The 27283-nt window shown below is 39.2% G+C and overlaps 1 protein-coding gene across 1 annotated transcript in view; it reads right to left on the bottom strand.

Annotated features, from left to right (window-relative positions):
* rab3gap2 (RAB3 GTPase activating protein subunit 2 (non-catalytic)) overlaps positions 1-27283 on the bottom strand; it is a 112322-nt gene that overhangs the window by 1288 nt on the left and 83751 nt on the right. The window contains exons 25-34 of the mRNA XM_078557097.1: positions 24879-25049; positions 18794-18900; positions 16884-16950; positions 11913-11983; positions 10923-10958; positions 9675-9749; positions 8031-8249; positions 7518-7607; positions 6634-6849; positions 1835-1993 (exon numbers count right to left, since the gene is read on the bottom strand). Of these exons, the coding sequence (XP_078413223.1) occupies positions 1835-1993; positions 6634-6849; positions 7518-7607; positions 8031-8249; positions 9675-9749; positions 10923-10958; positions 11913-11983; positions 16884-16950; positions 18794-18900; positions 24879-25049 (1211 nt within the window). The remainder of the gene's footprint in view (positions 1-1834; positions 1994-6633; positions 6850-7517; positions 7608-8030; positions 8250-9674; positions 9750-10922; positions 10959-11912; positions 11984-16883; positions 16951-18793; positions 18901-24878; positions 25050-27283) is intronic.

Here is a 27283-nt window from a genome sequence, read left to right on the forward strand (position 1 = left end):
GAGGGAAATAAACTTGCAGGGGTCTGGGGATAGAGCAGGAGAATGGGACTAACTAGACTGCTCTACAGAGAGCTGGCATAGACTTGGTGTTTTGAATGTCTGCCTCCTGTAATGATTGCTTCACAGACTGAGCTTTGCTTCACATTCCATTTGGGCACATTAGGAAATGAAACAGCAAATTCCACATAAGAGACAGGGAATTGAAATAAGTATTTTATTTAAATATTTTTGCATTAGCTATCAGGTCATGATACTATGGCACATTTTTAACAGCTAAAATGCTGCTGCACATTACGCTCTTTTATAGGCCCTCCTCCAATTCTGTAATTCCCATGCACATTTGCTAATCCAGTATAAAGCACTGCAGAACTATCTTGTCAAAACATGAATATTGCTCTATAAAAGTTATCAATTTAATATAAAAAGTGGTCCAGTAAGATTGAGAATATTCAAGATGTTTTAAGATGAACCCATGTTTTAATATTAAACCTTAAATTATTTTCCACAGATATTAAAGTACCTGTTTGTACTGCCATTATTGCAATGAATTAATAAATTAGTTTTGGGAAATAACCAATCATATCAGCACTTCAGTTTAATGGACTGCAGCTAACTTTCTGAATTTAAAGATAGCATCTACTGTTGGGAACTTAAACATTTCTTTTCCTTGCAATATTCCCAGTTTTCTCTTTAAACCAAAAATATATACACAGTCTGTTGCAGACTCAGAAGTCAGGTATCCGAACCAGGCAGTTTTGCAGGACACCAGGGCATATTAATGGGACCAGGCAATCTGAAGAGGTAGATCTGTCAATGACGGCTTAATTCTTTCCAATAGGCTTAAAATAACCTGCAGCCAATATCCCAATGGGTAAACTACACTTCCTGCTGACAAGCAGCAACAAGTTCACTAGTATGCTTTGGACCAGTAAGACACACTATTTTCATTGGTTTATTCTGCGTCTATCCGTGAATGCACTTGGTTCACACCTAGGCTCTGGCAATCTCCAACTAAGCTGGGTACATCCCACATTGGGCAAACAAAAATTCTATAGGCAGATTACTTGGGAGTTCAATTCTGAGGCTAAAACATGATGGTTTTCTTGCCACATATCTGCTACTGAGATGACTTTATGAAAATAGTCAGCTCAGAACAAGTCTTTAAACCTCCCTTTTCATCATTTTCCATGCAAGTTCTTTAAGTTAAATCCAATATGTTTGATTCACACCAATGCCTTGTTTCTCATATATCCATATGATTAAATCACATGCTTCATTGCTGAGAAGCACCAAATCAACATTCAGTTCTCCCAAGTGACCCACTGATGACAATTAGCTTGACTCTGCTGTAATTTTTCAATTCAAGAAACAAAATAAAATTTAAGTGAAAAGCTCAAAGCTCCTAAATTACTGTATTACAGTCCATTAGCCAAAACCCATGCAGACCAATTCATGGTTCTCCATGAGGTTTTCTTAAAAGCACAGAAGTGACACTGTTGTGCTTGTTGCTACATTGCCTCAAGTTATCTAATGTTTTAAAATATAAATGCAAGTATTTTTAAAACATTCAGCAATAAGGTATAGTTACTTATATTTGCTGGAGTTTCCCCTCATTCTTTCGTAGGATAATTCCAGTGTGATTAAACAGCTTTGAATGCTATCTTGTTCAATACATAGACTACAGGATAAGAATAGTCTAGTTCTGACGAAAGAAAGCTTACCAAAAGGTCATGATTTCAAAGCCTTTCATGCACAGCATAATTGAGTTTTTTAACAATGTATTTGTTCTTTTAGCATAATATATTTTATCAAAAAAGTTAACATTAATACTCACCATGGCCTTAAGCCACGTACACAACATTGGTGGAAGTCTGGCCAGCAGCTCCATGCCTTCCTTAGTTTGAGTATGAAGTAAAGCATATGCAAGTCTCTGTCCTGTCAGCACAAGCAATTGGGATGCCAGGACCTCTTGATCATGCACCTGGAGAAGGGCCTGCATGGATGACAAATGAAAATCAAGCTATACAGAATGACTGAAATCTTGTTCCTTTAGGATCAAATTAAAAAGTGTTAATTAGACAATATTCATCAAAAATAAGTTTCCCCAAATTATTCCAGCATTACATGGGCAGCATTCATTAAAAACGTAACTAATGCAGCCAAGGGTAAAACCTTACATTTTGTCCACTATACCAACTTTATTACAAGTAATTTATAATATTCCAAACTTGATTACAAATTTTCCAGATTAAGAGGCTAATTAACTGCCTTTAAAAGGAGTTTAATCTATAAGGTAACCCCCATGCAAGCCAGCCAGCTATTAGCCAGTCCCAACATAATCAATGTGATGCCAATGTTCCCTGAGCAGGAAATTAAATTTAATGCATTCTGGTTGTTGTACAAGTTACCGTCTCTACATAGAGAGCAATGGGGGGACCGGAGTCAGAGAGAGGAAAGCGTTGCTGAAGACAATGGGCATTTTTGTAACTCATTCGCAACCTCAGTATCCCAAAGCGCTTTACTGCTAATGAAGTACTTTTGAAACGTAGACAGTGTTGTAACATAGGAAACAGCAAGATCTCACAAACAGCAATGTGACAATGACCAGATAATCTGTTTTTTGTGATGTTGAATGAAGGAGAAATATTAACCAGGACATCAAGGATAACTCCCCTGCTCCTCTTCAAAATAGTGCCATGAGATCTTTCACCACCTTAGAGAATAGACAGTGCAGTGCAGACAGTGCATCATTCCATCTGCACTGCACTGAAGCATCAGCCTAGATTTTTGTACTTAAGTCTGTATTGGGTCTTGAACTCTCAATCTTCTGACTCAAGAGAGCAGAGAGTAGGACCCTACTTGGAATAGATCGATACATTTCTTAGAGTGAACTACAGCACTATCTATCACAATGGCTAACATACATAACAACACCCCTTGCTCTCCCCAACAGGGACCCAAGTTGCTAATCTTATACCCAAGAATATACATTAAAGTGAAACATTCAGAATACAACCCTGATCAAAATTGCTTCTTGTCAGGTAAATATGCAAGGTGCATACCCCAGAACTTACTAGATGGATAATTATAAGTATGCAATCATCCCACTACTCAAAAGTAAAAAGGTGTAGGAGAACCCACATGGTGCACTGTCTCTGATATATAGAAATTAGCTTTGTTCATTGGTAGCACTATTACTTCTGTGTCAGAAGGATGCAAGTTACGTTCTACTCCAGGACTAGAGTAACTAATCTAGGCTGATACTTCAGTGCATTCCTGAGGGAGTGCTACACTATTGGAGGTACAGTTATTTTTTTGTTCAGAGTTCAACATCAGGGCTCTATCTGCTCGTTTAGATGAACATAAAAGACCCCATGGTACTTTCTGAAGAGGAGCACGGAGTTCTGTTGTGCCTAGTCAACATTTTTCCTCAATAAACACCATCAGAGATAAACTCATAATTTCTCTTTGTGGGAGCTTGCTGTGCATCAATTGTCTGCCACCTTTGCCTACACACTACTGGGAGTATACTACAGACCCCCAAATAGTGAAAGGGAGAAAGAAGAACAAATACGTAGGCAAATTTCTGCCTGTAAGAACAGGAGGGCAATAATAGTAGGAGACTTCAACTATCCTAATATCAACTGGAATTCAAATAATATAAGGGGCACTGAGGGAGAAAAATTCAAGCAGTGTGTCCAGGAAAATTTTTTCAACCAATTAGTGACAAATCCAACGAGAGGAGATGTAATTCTAGACCTAGTCTTGGGGAACGAAGAAGGGCAAGTGGGTGAAGTGACAGTTGGCGACCATATCAGGGACAGTGATCACAATTCAGTTAGATTTAGCATTACCATGGAAAAGGACAGAGATAAGGCAGGAGTAAAAGTCTTGAACTGGGGAAGGCAAATTTTGCAGAAATGAGAAGGGACTTGGCTGAGGCGGACTGGACAGCACTGCTGGAGGATAAAACAGTGGAAAACCAGTGGGAAGCACTAAAAAGCGAGATCCTAATTGTACAAAGTAGACATGTCCCCTACAAAAATAAGAGCGGTACTGCCAAATCTAGACCCCCCTTGTTGTCTAGAGGAATACAGCGGAAGATCAAACAGAAACAGAAAGCATACGATAGGCACAAAGAACTAAGCACTGCAGATAGTCTAGGCGAATATAGGAAGTGCAGGGACGAAGTAAAAAAGGAAATAAGGAAATCAAAGAGAGGACATGAAAAAAGATGTAGCAAGTAAAGTTAAAGATAACCTAAAAATGTTTTACCAATACATTAATGCTAAAAGGTTAGTTAAGGAAAAAGTGGGACCTATCAGAGATGAAGACGGAAACTTGTGTGTAGATGCAGAGGCTGTGGGAAGGGTTTTGAATGAATATTTTGTCTCCGTGTTTACAAAGGAAAGGGAGAATGTAGATATAGTAGTCCAGGAGGAACACTGCGAGATATTGGATGGGATAGTCATAAAAAGAGAGGAAGTACTCGAAGGGTTGAAATCCTTGAAAGTTGATAAGTCACCAGGGCCAGATGGATTGTTTCCGAGGCTGCTGAAGGAAGTCAGGGAGGAGATAGCAGATGCTCTGAGGATGATTTTCCAATCTTCACTAGATACAGGAGAGGTACCGGAGGACTAGAGAAATGCAAACGTAGTTCCATTGTTTAAAAAGGGATCAAAGGAAATGCCAAACAATTAAAGGCCAGTTAGTCTTATATCGGTGGTGAGCAAATTAGTAGAATCAATCCCGAGAGATAGGATGTGGAAAGGCATGGACTAGTCAGGGATGGTCAGCATGGATTTGTTAAAGGAAGGTCTTGCCTCACAAATTTGATTGCATTCTTTGAGGAAGTGACAAGAAGGGTTGATGAAGGCAGTGCAGTGGATGTTGTGTACATCGATTTTAGCAAGGCATTTGACAAGGTCCCACATGGCAGATTGATCAGGAAAGTAAAAACCCATGGGATTCAGGGTAATGTGGCAAACTGGTTAAAAGGTTGGCTTTGTAACAGGAAACAAAGGGTAATGGTCGATGGATGCCCTTGCGAATGAAAAGTTGTCTCAAGTGGTGTTCCACAGGGCTCAGTGTTGGGACCCTTGCTGTTTGTGTTATATATTAACGATTTGGACGTGAACGTGGGGGGGCACGATTGGGAAATTTGCAGATGACACAAAGATTGGCCGAGTAGTGGATAGTGTAGAGGATAGCCATAATCTCCAAAACGATATAGATGGGTTGGTGGAGTGGGCGGTAAAGTGGCAGATGGATTTTAACATAGAGAAGTGTGAGATCATACATTTAGGGAGGTCAAACAGTTACAGGGATTACACAATAAATGGGAATATGTTAAGAGGGGTAGATGAAGTGAGAGATCTTGGTGTACAAGTACACAGGTCCCTGAAGGCAGCAGTTCAAGTAGACAAGGTTGTAAAGAAGGCATATGGAATGCTCTCCTTCATTGGCAGAGGTATAGAATATAAAAGTAAGGATATAATGTTGGAATTGTATAAAACACTGGTGAGGCCACAACTGGAGTATTGTGTGCAGATCTGGTCACTACATTACAGGAAGGACGTAATAGCTCTGGAGAGAGTGCAGAGGAGGTTTACGAGAATGTTGCCAGGGTTAGAAAAGTGTAGCTATGAGGAGAGATTGGATAGGTTAGGGTTATTTTCCTTAGAACAAAGAAGGCTGAGAGGTGAGTTGATTGAGGTGTACAAAATTATGAGGGGAATAGATAGAGTGGACAGGATAAAATTGTTTCCCTTGGTGGAGAATTTTAGAACCAGGGGACATAGATTCAAGATAAGTGGCAGAAGGTGTAGGGGGGACATGAGGAAGAACTTTTTTTACGCAGAGGGTAGTGGGAGTCTGGAATTCGCTGCCCAAGTTGGTGGTAGAGGTGGAAACTCTAAACTCTTTTAAAAAGTACCTGGATCTGCACCTTAAGTGCTGTAAGCTGCAGGGCTATGGGCCAGGTGCAGGGAAGTGGGATTAGAAAGGGCACCTGGGTGTCCTTGGGCTGGCATGGACAAAATGGGCCAAATGGCCTCCTTCTTTGCTGTAACTTTTCTATAGTTCTATAATAGTGACTATACTTCAAAAGTGATTCATTAGTCATGAAGTATTTTGTGATATTCAGAGGAGTTGAAGGGCAATACAAGCTCTTTTTCTGATCTTTGTTGTCTGTTGGTGACCATCAGCAGGTAATTAAAGAGCTGCAATTTAATCAGCTCTACAAATACTCTGAAAGACTCCATTCTCAATATCACAGATGGCAACTCTGATTTCAGCAAAAGGGTGACTAAAGTATAACTTGTCTTATCAAGGTATCTAGCATCAGTTTGGCTACTGTCTGCTATTACTGCTCGTGTATATAAACTGGCTGCTACATTTGCCTCAACAACGACAATTCAAAAATAGTTCACTGGCTGCAAAGAACTTTGGGATGTCCTTAGGATGTGAAAGGCAGTATTTAAAAGCAATTATTTTTTACTTAGTGGTTGCACTAACCTATGCATTCTGATCCATCCAATCTATCTGCTTTATACAACCAACAAAATGCCTCGGGTAATCTATTATTTTAATTATATATTTTAAACAAATGACTGAAAGATGCGTATATGTTACCTCTTCACCAATCTGGTCAATTCCATAATTATACAGCTCACATACATAATGTCGACGGATAACATCCTCATTCACTTGGAGGTTCTGAGACAGCTCCACTGCCACTGATGGCCAGTCTTCATTTTGCTCTCGATGAGGTTGCTGTTCAGAAGCAGACTCGGTATTTGGAGGAGCTATTAGTTCTTTCACTGAAACACTGACTAATTTCATTAGGAACTGGAAGAAAACATTCATAAATCACTGCATTACAAAACAATTAATTGTATCTGGAAGACATGATAAAGTGCTATACAAATGCAGGTACTTTTTTTTTCCTGGATTTTGTACGCTCAAGAAAGGCACCAGTTCTGAAATACTTTACGCTTTCAAGCATCTTGCGCCAGCCACTACAAAATCAGCTGTAGATTGAAACCTTGGCGTTTTAGCACCAATGTGGCCTGTCTGCATAACACTGCCAAATCAGTACCGCATAAGTGAAAGCTTTTGTGCTGTGGATCAAGATGCTCAGACTAACTTCATACAATATGGGCTGAATGTTAACTCAGATGCCAGAAATGCTAAGCAATTACAAGTTGAAATTTTAACTTAAAAAAATGTAAGACTGATGCCAATTTACCATCGAGTAAAACTCAAAAATGAAAGTATTTTAGTTGTTGGGTCAAGTGAGTGTTACAATCAATGGAATTTCAGGCCAGTATAAAGAAGGATGAGAAAAACTGTCACAGCACACTTTGTTACTTGACTATTTCTACTAGGCACAGGTGCAAATGAGAATTTCCAAACTCTAATACAAAAGGTTTGTTCTCTTAATGCCATTAACAGGGCAAAAAACAATTCAAAATTATTGTTTTAATGAGCAACAATTCACTCAATGATTTTATTACCTGCTGTCTTAGTGAGACTATGTTAGGATCCATATCACCACTTGGCAGCAACTGGATTGATGTTAGCTCCTTGAAAAATGCATTTTTGCCCTGGAAATAAATACGCAGCACAAAGTATGAAACTTCTTTTTTGTTCAGGACAGAATTTTCAACTTCCAGTTATGAATGGCACACATTGTACAAGAATTAAACCACAAAATTGTCCTTTATAGCAGCTCTGCTTTAGTCATACATTTCAAAATGGCACTGAATAACAGGCTACATAACAGTAATATTCAAAAATACACATGTATAGTGCCTGAACAGGGAAATAAAAGCATTTAAAGGTATAATGTGTGCTGTGAGGACAACTATTTTTAATTTTGCATTTTAAGAAGCAGAGCAGATACCAAATAATAGTTAAACAAGTTTATCCGAAAGACTTTTTGTTGCTAATAAAGACACTCTATTGCCTTTCAACATACGACATTTTAGACAAAAAAAGTCAATACAAGTTTTCAAAAAAAAACATACCTTACTGTCAAATAGACTGAATACTTTGACAGATTTCATCCCAAATAGCATTATTCCGTACATAATGACGGACAAAATATAGTGGTGCTGAACCAACGGGTAATGGACATGTCTTTGTTCTAGAGCCAGATCCACTATTGAAGTTTGACCCTCCACAGATGACCAGGTGTCCTCTATGTCTAGAAATGGTTCCTTCATTTCATCGCTGCTAACTTCAGCCTAACATATATATATAGATAACATTTTAAAAAGGGCAACATGAGGAAGCACTTAATTTGTAGCAACCATATAAAAAAAAGTTTAACCTGCATGTATTTCCAATTATTACATAGCATTACATAGAATATACAGCACAGAAACTATACAGCACAGAAACAGGCCATTTGGCCTAACTGGTCCCTTTTTATGGTCCTCATGCACCTCTCCCATTCCTCTTCATCGAACCTCTATGAACATAACGTTCTATTACTTTGTCCCCCTCATGTGTTCACCCAGCTTCCCCTGAAATGCACCTATGCTTTTGCTTCAATTACTACTTCTGTTAGTGAACATGCACATAAAATTGAAACAAAATTCAAAAATCTTTTGATTCTACTCAATAGGTTTCATTTATATTAATAAAGATGGTTCCCATTTTTAACAAAAAGTTCAAAGGTATATTGGTATGGTGAGCAATTAATTGAATGTATTTCCCAAGATATTACATTTTCTATTGTGAATGCTGTCATTTTATTTTCAATTTACTTTTATAACACAACCATGTGACAATAGACAGTCTTACTTTCGCACATATCTTCTTTGCCCTTTGTTACATAAAGCATTACAAATGTTTTAGTATTGTTTAACATAAGATGGCATCAGAATACTAATATAAAATTAAAGCTATACTTTTTTTAAAAAGTCAACATTGCTCAAAAATTTCTCTCGAACATTATACGCCAAACAAAATACTCTTTCCCGCTCCCCTACATTAAAATCTGTACACTTTGCAGAACAACATAACAGATATTTAGGACCAATTTCAAGGTGACCATCTATCACAGTTCAATGCTTACGTGGTCAAAGTGAATCTTCAGTATGAATATGAACATGCCAGACAAAATTTACAAAATATTTAATATTTCATATGCTAAAACCAATATCATCTATATAAAATCTAATATTTCAGAATATCTATCTTTTTGACATTTGCTGAGTGCTGAGGCGACTGGATGTCTGTGCTTGGGAATATTTCCCTTCCTCTTACATCTAGTTTTAGCATTTAACACTCGTAGGTCAGGATAGGTAGGGCTAGTAGAGAATTTAAAAGGCTCCCTCGGCACCTCCTTATTTCCAGTTAACATGCCTATTGGTTCCATTAGGAGTCTGTTGAGGTACAGGATACTTAATTGTTGTTCTATTATATGAGCTCAAGCTCATTAGTAATTTGGTGAAATCTGTTTAAGTCCAAATATCAAGAACAACCAAACACTGCTAGATTGAAGGAATTTTCATCCCACAGTCTATATTGGATTCAAATACAGGTCCCAAAAAAGGTTAAAGAAGCATTCTTACTATTACTGATTCTACAAAAAATAAATTCTTATATAAAAATCACCATTCTAAACATGATGACATTGTTTAATTGCAATGATATTTTTTTACCTCCATTAAAGTTTGAAGAAGCAGCGAGCAAGAGCCAAAGAAAGATGTCACAGCAGTATCACTCATGCCTACATCCTGTCCAGAAAAAAAAGCAAACCTTATAATGAAACACTTAAAACCATCAGTCAGTACTTGCATCTGTTTTAAGAATGCTTTAATGGCACTCTTTTGCTCCTAAAACCCCAATGTACCACACATTAGTCCCTGCTGAAAGAACATGTGGCCAGGTGATCAGAATCAAAGAGTCTGGTAATTGCTTTAGAAAGAATATAAACAGCTACACAAAACGGTTCCACAATTTATCCCTCTCTGGGAGGAAACACCTCAATTTTTTCAGCACTTCCCCTATTACACAGTCAAGATTGGTAACTTGCCATAGAAAACTGGCAAAATACCATTTCAGAGGATTAGCATACTGGAGCAGTGATATTCTGTACCACGTCACTGCCAGATGCTAACCTCTATTTTAAGGGTATCATACCCATTACATATTCCAGACACAGAATAGACAAGTGATCATAGATGTCACATCAACACTCTAGAAAAATCTGGACTTATAGGATCTGTAAAATTAGTGGGTGTAATACTCTAGATTGGATGGCAGGAATACAGTATTAGAAAATACCAGTTAACACACACATCACACACACAGTTAGCTTCACAAGTTATAAGGTGAATAAGACCAAAGCTAGCACCCATCCCCCTGCGTCTGATTTAACTGCAATTCTGGACAGAAAGCTCATTCTTCACAGGAAACTGGCAGAGTTTTACTCAACTGTATACGTTTGACTTCAAAAATAATACTGGCAGAAATCCATTGGGTTAAATTATATAAATACAATTATACAACGCACTGTAACCCATGCATATTTGATGATGTAACAAAGTGATTGATTTAGCTTAAATAAAAATATAAACTAAGACTCTAGTGTAAAAATTAAATTTGAAGGCAGTTATCCATTTGTTAAAAATATGCTTATTATATACTTATGTGCATTTTGTTGGACAGCAAAGTACATTGAAACACCGAAGATTCAATTCACTTTGAACTCTTTCCAGGTAAGAGAGATTCATCTCCATCTCTCTAGACTGGATTCAAGTTCAGGTTCCAAAGTTGACTATATTCTCACATCTTACACTTTCTACAGCTTCAATTCAAAAGAAAGAAAATAAAGATGAAAAGGTTTCTAGCTCCAGTGAAGATTCACCTGGGCCAATGCATTCCCCCAATATTTTCAAAATACTCACTCTTCTGCACAGTCTGTCTTTTGGTGCCTTGCCAACCTATTAAAAAACAATATTGATTAGTTTTAATGCCCTCTTTCATCACTAAAAGTCGAGTGCCTAGAATATCTTATAATCATGCAAGTAAGCATATAAGTAAGCTTTTTCAATACAGTGAAATTTAACATATTTCCTTATAAATTTGCAAACAGAAGGAACCAGCTCCCCCAAAAGACACTTCAGCTACTTAGCGTGTAACAAACTCAAGTGGTCTAGGGCAACCAGCTGTGGATACTTATTTTGGTATTGCTGCCAGCTGCATAAGACCTGGGTGTAAGAAGTCAGTGCCATTTCAGCAATTTAAAAGCATCTAGTCACTGCAGCAACAGGGTATTCTAGTTTAACAAGGTGCACAAAAAAAAAATCCCTTACTTCTGGATTACAGTCCAAAATCATTGCTGGTATTGAATTATTGTGGCAATGGAACTTGTATCTGTCAATCTGACAAATCTTTCAGTCTCTACGTTATTAGTATATTAGTAATTTCTTAAATTTAAAATAAAAATGTCCTCTAGTTGGCAACAAAAATATAAACAGACCATGCAGTTTTACCAAGGCATTTAGGCTCCTATACTAAATAAGAAAATTAATTTTTGAAACCATCAATATGAAATTTTCTACTGGATCCTCCAAGTTCAATTTTTCTACATACACTTTGTTAGGTTGTCAGTGCTCCTGTATCATGACCAGACTTTTCCTGTCTACATCACACTGTCACTTCCTGGCACGAGTAGAAACAAAATACAGGGAGAAGAGTTTCTGTACTTGTTTGCATTAACTCAAATGCATTCAGGAAGTTTGATCAAAGACCAAAGAGAATTTTATAATTTACACTAATATCATTCTTGACTCAATCTCTTTTATTTAATAATTTTTGTTCTAATTTATGTAGTTAAGCAGTAACATTAATACTATAATGGAAATTATTTCTTAAATTAAATGCTCAGATTTTACCTTATCCATTAGGTAAGCAGCTGCTGACAGTCTCTTTACAACAAAGGTGTTCCACATCATTATAGCAATACCTGCAAAGAACAGAATGTATTCAGCTACACCACAATAAATGCTATGACTTAGCCCAATCTTTCATCCATCTATATGACAATTAATAATTAAATAAAAATTAATCATTAAAATATTCAATTTTAAGCAATAAACTTGGGTTCAATATTTAATATTATCTGTGTAAATATTTAGAATTCCAATCATGCATGTCAGCAGTTGCTTGTAACAATGGGGTTGTGGGTTATGCCCACCAGGTGGCAATGTGGAACAAATTTCTGTTGTCTGCTATTTTATCATTTCCTGTGTCGCACCACCACCCCCACCGTCTCAGGTTGAGTAACTTAAATTTAAAATTTAATATTTCATCTTCCTGATTTTGTAATTCTTTGAGAAACAATTGCACTTCTCTCAATGATGTTTCCATTCCACTGTTTCTATTCTATTTCATTTTTAGGTTATCTGCTGATGCCCCAGTCTGTCACATCTGGGAAGTGCGCCCATTCAGCACCTTACTACATTGCCCCTGTGCTGATTTAGGCAGCCACAACCACTACTTGGCCTGAACCAGCTTACCCAGTTCATTTATTAGCTCTCCTGCTGGCTCACACTGCCACACTCCCTTGTGTATGAATGAATAAATAGATGGCCAATGCCAAAAAAATACATCTTCATGCTTTATTTCCAACAAATGTGAGGAGCTTAGTTACTGAAATTGAGATCATCTGGACAGCTGCTGCTGCTGCATTTCACCCAACCTCTCACCCCTATCCATGTTCACCAAGCCAGGCTCTGAACCTGCATTATTTCTCTCCCATCTGTTCTGAAAGCCAACTTACCTTCTCATCAATAGCAGAAGCCAGGAACTCCAAGTCCTGACAGGCCTCGGAGTTTCCACACTTGTGGTTTGGGAGCGAGCTGTGCAAGCACAGTTCAGCATTTTAAGTTCTTTGGGTCAAGGATGGGCCAGTGCGCCTGCACAGAAAGGGAAAAACAGTGCCAAAACCCAGGTCATGTGACCAGGAGTGGCACATCATTGCAGAGGAATGTCCCAGGCAGTTAAGGAAAATAGAGAGGAGCAGAGGAAGAGGCTCCAGAATTACAGAATCTTTACAGTGCAGGAGGAGGCCATTCGGCCCATCGAGTCTGCACTGGCGCTCTGAAAGAGCATTCCACCTAGTCCCACTCCCCTGCCTTATTCCTGTAACCTTGCACATTATTTCTTTTCAGGTAGCAATCCAATTCCCTTTTGAATACTTCGATCGAACCTGCCTCCATCACCCTTTCAGGAAGTTTGTTCCAGATTCCAACCACCCTTTGGGTGAAAAAAAATTTCCTCATATCACATTTATTCCTTATGCCAAATATTTTTATTCTGTGCCGTCTAGTTCTTGATGCTCTCTTGAGTGGGAACAGTTTCTCACTAATTTACCCTGCCCATTCCTCAGGATCTTGAATACCTCTATCGAGTCTCCTCCCAGCCTTCCTTTTTCCAAGGAAAACAGTCCCAACCTCTCCAATCTATCCTCACAGCTACAATTCTCTATCCCTGGAATCATTCTTGTGTATCTCCTCTGTACTTTCTCCAATGCCTTCACATCCTTCCTCAAGTATGGCGCCCAGAACTGGACGCAGTACTCCAGATGAGGCCTAACTAGTGTCTTATACAAGTTCAACATGACCTCCTTACTCTTGTACTCAATGTCCCTCTTAATAAAGCCTAGATACTATATGCTTTATTAACTACTCTCTCAACATGCTCTGCCATCTTCAATGACCTGTGTACATATACATCGAGGTCCCTCTGTTCCTGCACCTCCTTTAGAGTCGCTCCCTTTATTTTATACTATCACACCATGTTCTTCCTGCCTCTCATTTTGCTGTATTGAACTTAATCTTCCATTTGGATGTCCAATCCACCAACATGTCTATGTCCTTTTGAAATTCAAGACTATCCTCATCACAGTTGACATTTCCAACCTTTGTATCATCTGCAAATTTTGAAACCATGCCCTGCACATAGGTCATTAATATACATCAGGAAGAGCAAACACTGACCCCTGAGGAACTCCACTACAAACCTTCCTCCAATCTGAAAAACAACCATTTATCACTATTCTCTGCTTCCTGTCACTCATCCAAAATCTTGTCCAAGTGCCTACTTCCCCTTTTATTCCAAGGCCTAGAATTTTGCTCACAAGTCTGTTGTGTGACACTCTATCAAATGCCTTTTGAAAATCCGTATGCCCCACATCAACAGTGTTTCCCTTATCAACCTTCTCTGTTACCTCCTCAAAAAACTCCAACAAGTTAGTCAAACAAGATTTTCCCTTAATGAATCCATGCTGGTTTTCCTTAATTATCCTGCACTTGTCTAAGTGATTATTGATTTTATCCCGAACTATAGTTTCCAGATGTTTCCCTGCCACTGAGGTCAAATTGACTCGTCTGTAGTTGCCAGCTTTATTCTTGCACCCTTTTTTGAATAAGGGTGTAACATTCACAGTCTTCTGGCACCTCCCCTGTGTCTAAGGAAGGCTGCAAGATTGTCATTACTGCCGTGGCAATTTCCACTCTCACTTCGCTCAGTGCCCTTGGTTGCATCTCACCTGGTCCTGGTACCTTGGGTGCGGTCTCACCAATGCCTTGTATAGTGGCAACAACACTTCCCTATTTTTATACTCTATTCCTTTAGCAATAAGTGCCAAAATTCCATTTGCCTTCCTTACTACCTGCTGTACCTGCATACTAACTTTCAGCGATTCATGCACGAAGATACCCAGATCCCTCTGCACTGAAGCATTCTGAAGTTTCTCTCTATTTAAATAATAAGTCGCCTTTTTATTCGTCCGACCAAAATGGATAACCTCACACTTATCCACGTTAAACTCCATCTGCCAAATTTTGGCCCATTCAACTAACCTATCCATATCCATTTGTAAATTTCTTATTTCTTCATTGCAATTTACTTTCCCACCTATTTTGGTGTCATCTGTAAATTTAGCTATAGTACCTTCCATTCCTGAATTCAAGTCATTAACATAGATTATAAATAGTTGGGGCCCAAGGACCGAACCCTACCTTGCCATCCAGAAAAAGACCCATTTATCCCAACTCTCTGCTTTCTGTTGGTTAGCCAATCCTCTATCCAAGCTAATATATTACCCCTAACTCCGTGTGATCTTATCTTGTGTATTAATCTTTTGTGTGGCACCTTATCAAAGGCCTTCTGGAAGTCCAGATGTACTACATCTACAGGATCCCCATTATCCACTTTGCTTGTCACATCTTCAAAGAACTCTAGCAAATTAGTCAAACACTATTTAAAACATAAAATACATAAAACCATGCTGACTCTGATGGGTTGCATTTTGACTTTCCAAATGCCCCAAAGGTGTCCCTTTGGAGCAGTAGTATTCTACTTGACGCAGCCGAAAAGCTGAAGTTGTGCTTGAGAGCTGATGCTCGAGTATATACTCAAGAATCCAGGGGAATGGAATCTCAGAAGAGACTGAAACTCTGAGGTGGACCGTTGCTGGCGCCGTCCGGGTTGAAGTGACTTTTGGAGAGAATTCCAAGGCCAGATCTTCAAAGGTGAAGACTGGAATGCCTTGTGAGAGAGACAGAGTTTCAATGAGATTGGTTGACTCACAATGTTTATGGACATCTGGGTAGGTTGTTGAGAAATCCGTGGACTCTGTTTTGGTCGCATCTGCCATTTATTGTGCAGTGTGGTGTGTTCAACCACAATTGGCTTGTTATTTCACATGTACCTCATATTTATCCTGAATGTTAGAGTATAAGATAGATATTGTAAATTGTTTTATCTTTCTGACCCTGTATAGTAAAGTTTATTTTTGTTTGTTCAAAACCCATGGAATTGTGTGGCTTTATTCACTGAGCAAGTGTTTTGAATCTCAAACTCTGTCCATCTTAAACAAAAAGGATATTGGTCCCTAGTCAGATCTTACCAAAAACTTGGAGGTTTGGTCCAGAATCATAACACATCTCTCATCATGCCTTCCCCCAGTACATTTTGTTCACCTGCTGCTGCTCCCTGCTACTGTTCTTGATCTCCGTGCTAGCCAACATTGTAAATGGTTCCCTGTCCTCAGGTACTGTAACACCATTGCACAACGAGATTTTTTTAAACACTGCTGGAGCAAATCACAGTGCACCTATTCATATGTTGATGTTTTTGCCACTGTCAGCAACTGATAAAAAGTTTTCATTGCATTTTGGAATTCACTCTTCTGAATGGATAGCTGTTTTTCCTTCTGCATCATTGCTCAGCAAGTCACATGATACACTGTTTATAATAGCCATGCACAATACAATGAAAAGTGTGGTCTTGCCTCACCAACTGCTTGATCTTTGAGGAAGTTACTGGGTTGGTTGATGTAGGTTGCCTGGTTAAGACAGCAAATCTTGATTTTCAAAGTCTTTGGCAAGTTTAAGGTGGCTGAATAAGTGAAATTGCATGGTATTTCTGGATTTTACCTATGATTCTGTACATTTTTCTGCGAAAAACTATTAGTGGTCTTGAACATCATTAAATGATGGATTACTAATGTACTTAATACTCATTATTTCTCTTTGTGAAACCGAGGGACACACATGAAGATGATGGTGGTAGATGGGGAGAGTTGATCTTAGGTAGCAAGCTTTCAACAGCTGCGTGAACAGAAAGTTGAAAGTAGTAGGGGAGGGGAGGTAGCAATGGACTTCATGGAACTGGGATTGGGGTTCTGGAGTTAAGGAGTATAGTAGTACTGGGATTTAAAAGAACTGAGGATCCCTGGGCATTGTCCTAAATGTGGATTTCCGATCTTTACAGAGGCTTGACTCCCAGATACACTAATATTTCCTACATTTATGTACTTATTCAGTATGTACACCATGCAAGCCATAACAAGTACTAACCACGCTGAACATGAGCATTGCCAATGCATTTCAGATGGTCCACAGATATGCTCAAAAAGCGGCCTTCCTAGAAGTCAAGACAAAGCATACTCTGTGAAATCACATTTCGTTAATTTTTTAAACCAGAAAAGCCCATGTGAAAAAATCAAATATATATTAAATTATATTTTATGTATAAACTTTAGACATTAAAAACGACCATTTGCAATTTATACAGAATATAGGCAGTGAGTATTAAATGCCTTTAAAAGACATTAAAAATAATTGTACATTCATAATCACACGTCATCCAAAGTGTGCACCGCTGTATAAAGTTTTCACTGAAACCTCTATGGACGCATGCAACAACAATGCTCATTAAGATAGGTGGTTTAACATAGAAAAATATCACAAGGCGATTCACAGGCACGTACTCAGATAAAAAACAACACTGAGCCAAAAGGAGCAAATTTAAGGAGTTGAGGCTAAAAGTTTAGCCAGGGAGAGCCTTGAAGTAGGAGTGGTTTTGAGAGGGAATTCCACAGTTTAGGATCTTGACAGTGAAAGGCACGGTCACAGATGATGGCTCAAAGGATTAGTGAGTGGGGTGGTTGGGGGGGGAGGAGGGAATCCTCAAAAGGTCAAAATTAGAGGCATAAAAAAAGTGTTCTCAGAGCTGTAGGATGAGAGAAGGTTATAGAGATTGGCAGGAGCAAGGCCATGAAGTGATTTGAACACAAAGATGATATTTTAAATTTGAGGTGAAGGTGGACTGGAAGCCAAAGCGAGCACAGGGATGATTAGTGGATAGAATTTGCTGCACAGTAAAACACAAATGATAAAATTTTGGATGAGTCAGAACTGATGGAGAGTGGACCATGGAAGCTCAGTCAGGACAGCATTATAATTGACAACTTGGAAGTGACAAAGTAATGGATAAAAGTTTCAGTAGATGTTCTGACTTGGGGGCAGGAACAGATAATGTTCCAAAGATGGAAGTTGACAGTCTTTGTGATGAGGAAGATTTGGGTTTGGAAATATTGCTCAGGGTCAACTAGGATACCACAATTTCAAACAGTCTTGTTATACCCAAAACAGCAGCCAGGGAATGGAACTGGCTTGTGGTGGACAGCATTTCAGTCTTCCCAATATTTAACTGAAACATAAGTGATAATCTGCAAGGATGAAACTCACACAGTTACCCGTCATGATTTATGAAGAGGTGGGGCTGGACTGTCAGCCCGACAAGACAACGGCAGAAGGATGATCATAAAGAATTCTAACAATTCGGTGAGGTCTCCATGTTTATGACTGGAACAAAAAAGCTGCTTGAGCTCTGCGTCAAGATTCTATGTCTACCCAAAATGCATAGAATATTAATAGAAAAGCTTAACGGTGCACTTTCAGCCTGCAGAATTCTCTCTCATTTGACATTATTGGCTAGAACTCAGGCTCTGTATAATGAAATTCAAATACTGAGTTAATCAACATTTGTTGTTGGAGCATTCATTAAACTAATGGGAATTCTGAGAGTTGCCTGCTATGGTATTTTCCAAGACAAAGGCATCAATTTTTTAAGTAATTAAAGGCACAATTATTTTGAAATGTATCTTTTGAAATATAATTTTTCATCTGATATTAAAAACACTGTTGACATAATAATACAGGGATGTTCTTGAAAATAATCTTTGCCACTTGCCGTAACAATAATTATCCCTCTAAAGAACAATTGTTCAATTATTAGTCTTTTTATAACACAAATACAAACAACACCAAGAGCATATGTGAATACTGAATTTTAACTGCTCCTGGAGAACTTCTTTAGCTTTCAGGCACTCATTATTTTATTGCATCATAAAGAAGCCAGTGTGTGATTTTAATAATGTACAATATTTCAAAATCAAATCTGAAGAATTGTGTTTTGTCTGTACCTCTGGATCTTTGTTCCATTGCACTACATACTCCCAGCAACAATGAGCATGAAGAACATCTGATTCAAGACTGCAGGGGAATCGTTCATAAACCAACTGAAGCAATTCTGAAACGATAAAAACCTTTAAAAACACGAGCAAACTAGTATCCTGTGGACAGAGGTTCTCTATTATAGCACATAGTGTCTATTAAGTAAAATCATAAATATTCAAATATCCATACTGTAACTTAGAATTAATGTAACATTCAGAAACAGAGCATTAACGCATTTAGAGCATTGTCTTAAAATAATGATTTTGACTCAAATGTCGCAGCCACGATAAAGAAATTTGCAGATGGTACAAAATTTGGTTGTATGGTCGACAGAGGAGGAAATGCTTTCGACTGCAGGAAGATATAGATGTTCTGGTCAGTTACAGAAAAATGGGAAATTGAATTCAATTTGGAGAAGCGTGAGGAAATACATTTTGGGAGTTGTAACAAGGCATGGGAATACACAATAAATGGGAGGATATGGAGTAGTGTGGAGAAACATAGGGGCCTTGGAGTGTATGTCCACAGATCCATGAAAGGTAGTAGGATAGATAAATAAGGTGGTTAAGGCGGCATATTGTATGTTTTTCTTTATTAGGTAAGGCATAGAATACAAGAGCAGGGAGGTTGGTCTAAAGCTGTACACAACACTGGTTAAACCACAGCTTGAATACTGTGTGTATTCTTGTCACTACATGACGGAAAAGATGCGACTGGACTGGAAAGGTTCCAGAAGAGATTTTGGAGGATGCTGCCAAGACTAGAGAACTTTAGCTAACAGGAAAGATTGGATACGCTGTGGCTGCTTCTCTTGTAAAATTTTCTATATATTCACTAATATCCTTTAGGGAAGGAATTTTGCCGTCCTTATCCATTCTGGCCTTAATGTGACTCCAGTCACACAACAATGTATTTGACTGAGCTCTGAAATGGCCTTGCAACCACTCAAGTTGTATGAAATCACTATGAAAAAAAATTGTAGAACATGGGGGCTCAGTCTCAGGATAAGGGGCCAATCATTTAGGACTGAGATGAAGAGAAATTTCTTCACTTAAAGCATTGGGAAGCTTTGGAATTCTCTATTCCAGAGGGCTGTGGATGCTCCATCACTGAATATTTTTAAGGCTGAGATAGATGGATTTTTGGTCTGACAGAGTTAGGGAATATGGGGAGTGGGCAGGAAGGTGGAGTTAAAGCAGAAGATCGACCATGATCATATTAAGTGGGAGAGCAGGATTGAGAGGCTGTATGATCTACTCCTGCTCCTATAAGAATAAAACCGGACATGCCACCCGGCGCTAGGCAAGATAACAGCAAACTCAGCTCAGTGGACCCTACGAAGTCCTCCTCAATAATAATCTGGGGATTTATGCCAAAACTGGGAGAGCCTCCTCTCAGATTAGTCAAGCAACAGCCTGGCATAGTCATGAGATAGATTCAGAACAGATCTAACAGCTCAAAACTGGGCATCCATGAAGGGCTATGAGCCTTCTGCAGAGTTCCAAAGAGGAGTCAAACTGGACTCAAAACATTAACTCTTTGTTTCTCTCTCCACAGATGCGGTGAGACCTGCTGTGTTTTTCCAGCGCTTTGTTTTTATTTCAGATTTCCAGCTTTTATTTCAGCAGAAATGGATTCCACTTCAATCTGTAACCTCATGAGATGAGAGATGGCAGATGAATTGGCAATCTTCACTATGGAGATTACAGGTAACATCCCAGAAATAGCTGTAAATCAGGAAATGGAAGGGAAGAAAGAACTCAGGAAAATTACAATCATCAGGGAGGTGGTACTGAGCAAATTGTTGGAATTGTGGGCTGACGAGTCCTTGGTCCTGGTGGACTTCATCCTAGGGTCTTAAAAGAAGTGGCTAGTGAGATGATCGATGCACTGGTTTTAATTTTCCAAAATTCTCTGGATTCGCGGAAGGTTTCATTAGATTGGAAAATAGTGAATGTAACTCCTTTATTCAAAAAGGAACAGAGACAGAAAGCAGGAAACTACAGGCCAGTTAGCTTAACATCTGTCATAGGGAAAACATTGGGAGCTATTATTAAAGACATTATAGCAGGGCACTTAGATTAATTCAAGGTATTCAGACAGAGTCAACATGGTTTTGAGAGAGGGGAAATCATGTTTAACCAATATATTGGAGTTCTTTGAAGAAGTAACGTGTGCTGTGGATAAAGGGGAACCGGTGGATGTACTTAGATTTCCAAAAGGCATTTGATAAGGTGCCACATCAACAGTTATTGCAGAAAATAAAAGCTCATGGTGTAGGGGGTAACATATTGGCATGGATAGAAGATTGGCTAGCTAACAGGAAACAAAGATTTGGCATAAATGGGTCTTTTTCTGGTTGGCAGGATGTAACAAGTAATGTGCCTCAGGGATCAATGCTAGGGCCTCAACTTTTTATAATTTATATAAATGATTTGGATGAAGGGACTGAAGCTATGGTTGATATCTTTGTGTCATCAGCAAATTTAAGTAGGAAAGTAAGTTGTGAAGAGGACATAAGGAGGCTACAAAAAGTTATAGGTAGGTTAAGTGAGTGGGAAAAGATCTGGCAAATGGAGTATAATGTGGGAAAATGTGAAATTGTCCATTTTGGCAGGAAGAATAAAAAAAAATTATCTAAATGGTGAGAGATTACTGAGCACTGAGATGCAGAGGGATCTGGGTGTTCTAGTGTATGAATAACAAAAGGCTAGTATGCAGGTAGAGCAAGTAATTAGGAAAACCAATAGAATGTTATCATTTATTGTGAGGAGAATTGAATACAAAAGGAGGGAGGTTATGCTTCAGTTATACAGAATATTGGTGAGACCACATCTTGAGTACTATGTACAGTATTGGTCTCCTTATTTAAGGAAGGATGTAAATGCACTGGAAGCTGTTCAGAGAAGGTTTACTCAACTAATACCTGGAATGGGCAGGTTGTCTCATGAGGAAAGGTCAGACAGGCTGGAGTTTAGAAGAGTAAGAGGCAACTTGATTGAAACATAAGATCCTGAGGGGTCTTGAAGGGTGGATGTGGGAAGGATATTTCCTCTTGTGGGAAAATCCAGAACTAGGTGACACTGTTTAAAAATAAGGGGTTACCCATTTAAGGCAGAGATGAAGAAAATATTTTTCTCTGAGGGTCCCAAGTCTCTGGAACTCTCTTCCTCAAAAGGCGGTGGAAGCAGAGTCTTTGAATATTTTTAAGGCAGAGGTAGATAGACTCTTGATAAGCAAGGATGAAAGGTTATCAGGGGTAGGCAGGAATGTGGAGTTGAGGTTACGATCTGATCAGCCATGATCTTATTGAATAGCAGAGCAGACTCGAGGGGCCAACTGGCCTACTCCTAATGCTTATGTTTGTATGTTTGTACGTATCTGCTAAATCCCTCACTCTATCATTACCATCAAGCCAGGGAGCTGACTCTGGTACAATAACAAGTGTAGAACATGCCAGGAACAGCACCAGGCATCCCTAAAAATGAGATGCAAACTTGCTGAAGCTGCAACACAGGGACTTCATGCATGCTAAACAGTGGATGCAGCTGACCAGAGCCAGTGCTAAACAATCCCACAACCAACAGATCACAACAAAAAGCACTGCAATCCTGCCACATCCATTTGTGAATGGTGGAAGACAATTAAACAACTAACAAGAGGAGGAGGCTTCAAAAACATTCCCGCCCACAATGATGGCGAAGCCCAGCATGTGAGTGCAAAAGACAAGGCTGAAGCATTTGCAATTACCTCCAGCCAAAAGTGCCAAGTGAACGATCCTTCTTGGCAGCGCACCCCCCCCCCCCCCACCCCCCCCACCCCGGCCCCCCAAGGTCCCCACCACCATAAAGCCAGACCTCAACCAATTAGGTTCACCCAACATAATGTAGGGAAATAGCTGATCGTAAAGATACAGCAAAGGCTATGGGCCTGATATCAACCAGGTTGTACTGCTTATGCTCCAGAACTAGCCACATTTCTAATCAAGTTGTTCAGTACTGCTACCACACTGACATCCACCCAACAAAGTGGAAAACTGCCTAGTATGCCCGGTACAAAAAAAAGCAGGATACACCAATTTGGTCAATTACTTAATCAGTCTATTCTCAATCATCAGCAAAGTGATGGAAGATGTCGTCAACATGCTATCAAGTGGCAGTTACTCACTTCTTCTTCTTAGGCTATCCCTTGAGGTCAAGGGTGACTTGCTTCCACACTAAAAATGAGTTCTCAGGTGACTGAAGAGTCCAATGCGCGGTCTACAGTCTCTGTCACAGGTGAAGCAGACAGTGGTAAGGGGAACAGGTGGGTGGGGTGTCGGGGTTGCCACGTGCTCCTTTCACTGTCGCACTTGGCTTCAGCTAGCCCTTGGCGACGAGAGTCGGTTTGTTCACTCCTTCCCGGATGCTTCCCCTCCACTTCGGGCTTGGGCCAGGGATTCCCAGATGTCGGTGGGGATGTTGCACTTTTTCAAGGAGGCTTTGAGGGTGTCCTTGAAGCATTTCCTCTGCCCTCCTGGGGCTCGCTTGCCGTGCTATCAAGTGGTAGTTACCCACCAATAACTTGCTCACCAATGCTCAGCTTAGGTTCCACCAAGGTCACTTGGCTCCAAACCTCATTACAGCCATAGTCCAAACATGGATTAAAAGAGCTGCATTCAAGAAGTGAGGTTAAAGTGACTGGGTCAAATGCACCTTGACGTCAAGAGGCCTTAGTAAAATTGAAGTCAATGGATATCGGGGGAAAGTTCCATTGGCTGGAGTCATACCTAGCACAAAGGAAGACGCTTGTGATTGTTGGAGGCCAATCATCTCAGCTACAGGACACAACAGCAGGAGTTCCTCAGAGCAGTGTTCCAGGACCAACCATCTTCAGCTGTTAGAGGCTGGGTATCGTGTAGCGAATATCTCACTTCCTGACTCCCCAAAGCCTTTACAAAGCTACAAGACATAAGTCAGGAGTTTGATGGTATACTCCCCACTGTGCTGAATGAGTGCAACTCCAACAACACTCAAGAAATTCGAAACCATCCAGGACAAAGCGACTTGCTTGATTGGTACCTCATCCACCACAGGTGCACCATGGTTGCAGTGTAAACCAATTACAAGGTGCAATGCAGCAACTCACCAAGGCTTCTTCAACAAAACCTTCTAAATCAGTGACCTCTACCATCTACAAGGACAAGGGCAGGACACCCCTGCAGGTGCCTCTCCAAGTCACACACCACCCCGACTTGGAAATATAGTTGTTCATTCATCATCATTGGATCAAATCTTAGAACTCCCTCCCCAATAGCAATGTGGGCATACCAACACCACACGACTGCAGGGGGTCAAGGCAGTGAATCCATCACCTTCTCAAGGACAATTACAGATGGGAAAAATGTTGGCCTTGCCAGCAACGGCCACATACCATGAACGAAATTTTTAAAAATTGAAAATGTTATTAAGCTCCTTAAAAAGAGTTAAACTTTTACAAATATAGTAAGTCAAGCAACAGTTTCACAAGACATATATGTGTACCAGGATGTTGACTTGCTCCAGTGGTTTCCCCACATGACTAATTCCAATTTTAACAATAATATTAGGGGAAATCTTCAACCGGAGGTTAGACACACAATTAAAGCAATAAGCAAAATAAAGATCATCAATAAGAGGGAACGTCATTCAGGCTCTCAAAAACCCTCTTAATGTTTATGTACAGTGCATTCATTATGGAGAGCTGGTAGGAGACTGCCCACTCACTCACTTGGCTGGAGAATAACCAAGAGAAAGCCAAGTGTTGGTGGATAAAAAAGTAGATACTAGAGAATGAACGCTCATCACTAATACTGGCTGAGGAGCTACATCTAAGATTATTAATTGTATCATGAGAGCAGTGAAATAACCACAAGTTATGGTCTGTCTCACAACCAGACTAAAAACAAATTTCGCTGTCCTTCATTATCTATTTCATTTAGAACACTTGAACAGACTTCTAATGTATTATCTTTTTAGTAACCTTATAGTTCCATGGGAACTAATAAAACAAATTTAATTAGGCTCTTCTTACTGAGTATCCTTTCCAGGCCAAGCTCTTTGTACTTCTCACTCAAAAGAATGTTTTCCCCTTCTATCGGTTCGTCTGTATTTTCTAATCTCTTGGATTGATGGGCCTGTTTCAGAATGTTTGGAACAAGATCCAGTTTGAAAATCCATTTTGCCACACCATCAGCAATGACTCCTGAGAAAGGTAAATGGATACAGATTGTTAATGACAATATCCCATAGAACAATACATGTAAGTTAATAAAATTTAAAACCTTTTGGAAATACTGGCTCGACATATTGCTATTTTTTTTTTCTGGGTGCTAGATTACTCAGAGGAGTTCACAAACAGTGTTCAAGTCAGAATCTTCAATGAACCAGAACCAATTATGAACACAACAAATGGATGGAACATAAAGCAAGGAGTTAAATTTATCTTCAGTAATTCACTGTGTTTCAGAAAAGTATACAGAAGGATTGAATAGAGTTTCATAATTGGCCTCAAACGTCATCAATAAGAAAATTAAAACTAACCAAATTCTATTGTAAGAAGCAAATAAAATGAAACACAACATATTCATGTCTAATCGAGCATTATAGCAACTTGGCCAGCAGAACACATGATTTTGCTAAAGGAGAGGATGAATGGTATGGTATGTGATTATTTCTCGATCTAAATTTTGTTCGCTTTTACATTAATAACTAGCGCTTCAAACTACTACTTTTAAAATATACTATGAAATAGGAAAAATACATTTACATACTCTTGCCCATAATTTATCACCCTCAGAATTTCCCCATGGGTGGAATCTAGAATGGTGGTTATGACTAAAGGCAATATTGGATTTTCATTAACATGTTTTCAAACACTAAATTAAGATTCACAATCTTCAGTTACTGTATTTCAACTATGTAAATTCAGATGGTTCTGGATTGGGTAATTATGACACAGGATAACTGTGACAGCAACGACAATGTCTTTTTTAAAGTTATATTCGGACTGAGAAAGCACCAAAACCTCTACAGGACCAGTAAAGGACACAACAAGGCAAATTAGTCAACTCTGAAGATATAACAGAGGTTTTAAATGACTGCTTACTATCAGTTTTCCCTTCAGTAGATAATGTTCAGTTTGCATAATGTGCAGGTGATATTAAAATGCAGGAAGTCAAAGTGAATGCACATAGATACATGAAAGAATAAGGGGTCTCGAATCTGATGGGGCTACTGGGCCTAACAACATTCCAAAGTGTTCGAAAAAATAGAGAATGTGTAAATTGAGCCCCTAGCTTATGTATTTAACAGCTCACTAAAGGCAGGAATGATTAATGGACTGGAGGAAGGTTAATATAGTACCAATATTAAAAAGGGTACTAAGACAGAACCATTGGTTTAACCAGCTGTTGAAAAGTTAATAGAGACACCAGCTTGCCCACCAGGGCACAGCAGGCATTGTTGGAAACTCTCAGATAAAAGCAAAAAACTGCAGATGCTGGAAATCCAAAACAAAAATAAAAATACCTGGAAAAACTCAGCAGGTCTGGCAGCATCTGCGGAGAGGAACACAGTTAACGTTTCGAGTCCGTATGACTCTTCAACAGAACTAAGTAAAAATAGAAAAGAGGTGAAAAATAAGCTGGTTTAAGAGTGGGTGGGGCAGGTAGAGCTGGATAGAGGGCCAGTGATAGGTGGAGATAGCCAAAAGATGTCATAGACAAAACTCTCAACTTGGAGACAATTAGATGCTGCAGTTCAGGGGAGGTGCTAGGAGAGGAAAGAAACTTATTGGTTTTCAGGGGGATAAAAAGCACAAGTATGGTGGAGTGAATGGCCTTCCTTATCTACAGTTATCTTGACTTAATAAGTGTTTAGTTCAGAAATATAGTATCAAATTAAAACACTAAATATAGCTTATTTCAAACCAAAATTGCAATTCTTCAATACAATTCCATACAGACAAACTTTAATACTTAACCATTTTTGTCAAGAATAGTTATTGGCACGAGATCCAAGGCCTACCAATGGCATCTGTTCAAACAGCAAAGCAAATTTTATTCTCTTATTTTTATTGTCAGTTGTGATAGCACTCTTGCTTCTGAGTCACAAAGTTCCAGGTTCAAGTCCCACTCCACAGCTTGAGTACAAAAATCAAGGCTGACACTCCACTGAAGGGCACTACACCATCAGAGGTGCTGTCTTTTGGATGAGGCATTAAAGCAAAGCCCCAGGTGAATGTATTAATGTACAGGACCCTGGTCTTTGCAAACAGAAAGAACACGTACACATAGCGCGCCCGTTTCAACTAAACAGAATAGGCAACAGCCATTCTCTGGTTCATTCCCCATGGTAATGCCTTGACCAGAGTCAACCTGCCCGGTTTGAATTTAAACAAAGCTTGGCAGTTAACTGTCAGTCATCAGTTAACTGGTG

The sequence above is a fragment of the Cetorhinus maximus genome, chromosome 14, assembly GCF_964194155.1.
Source record: "Cetorhinus maximus chromosome 14, sCetMax3.hap1.1, whole genome shotgun sequence".
Lineage (NCBI taxonomy): Eukaryota > Metazoa > Chordata > Chondrichthyes > Lamniformes > Cetorhinidae > Cetorhinus > Cetorhinus maximus.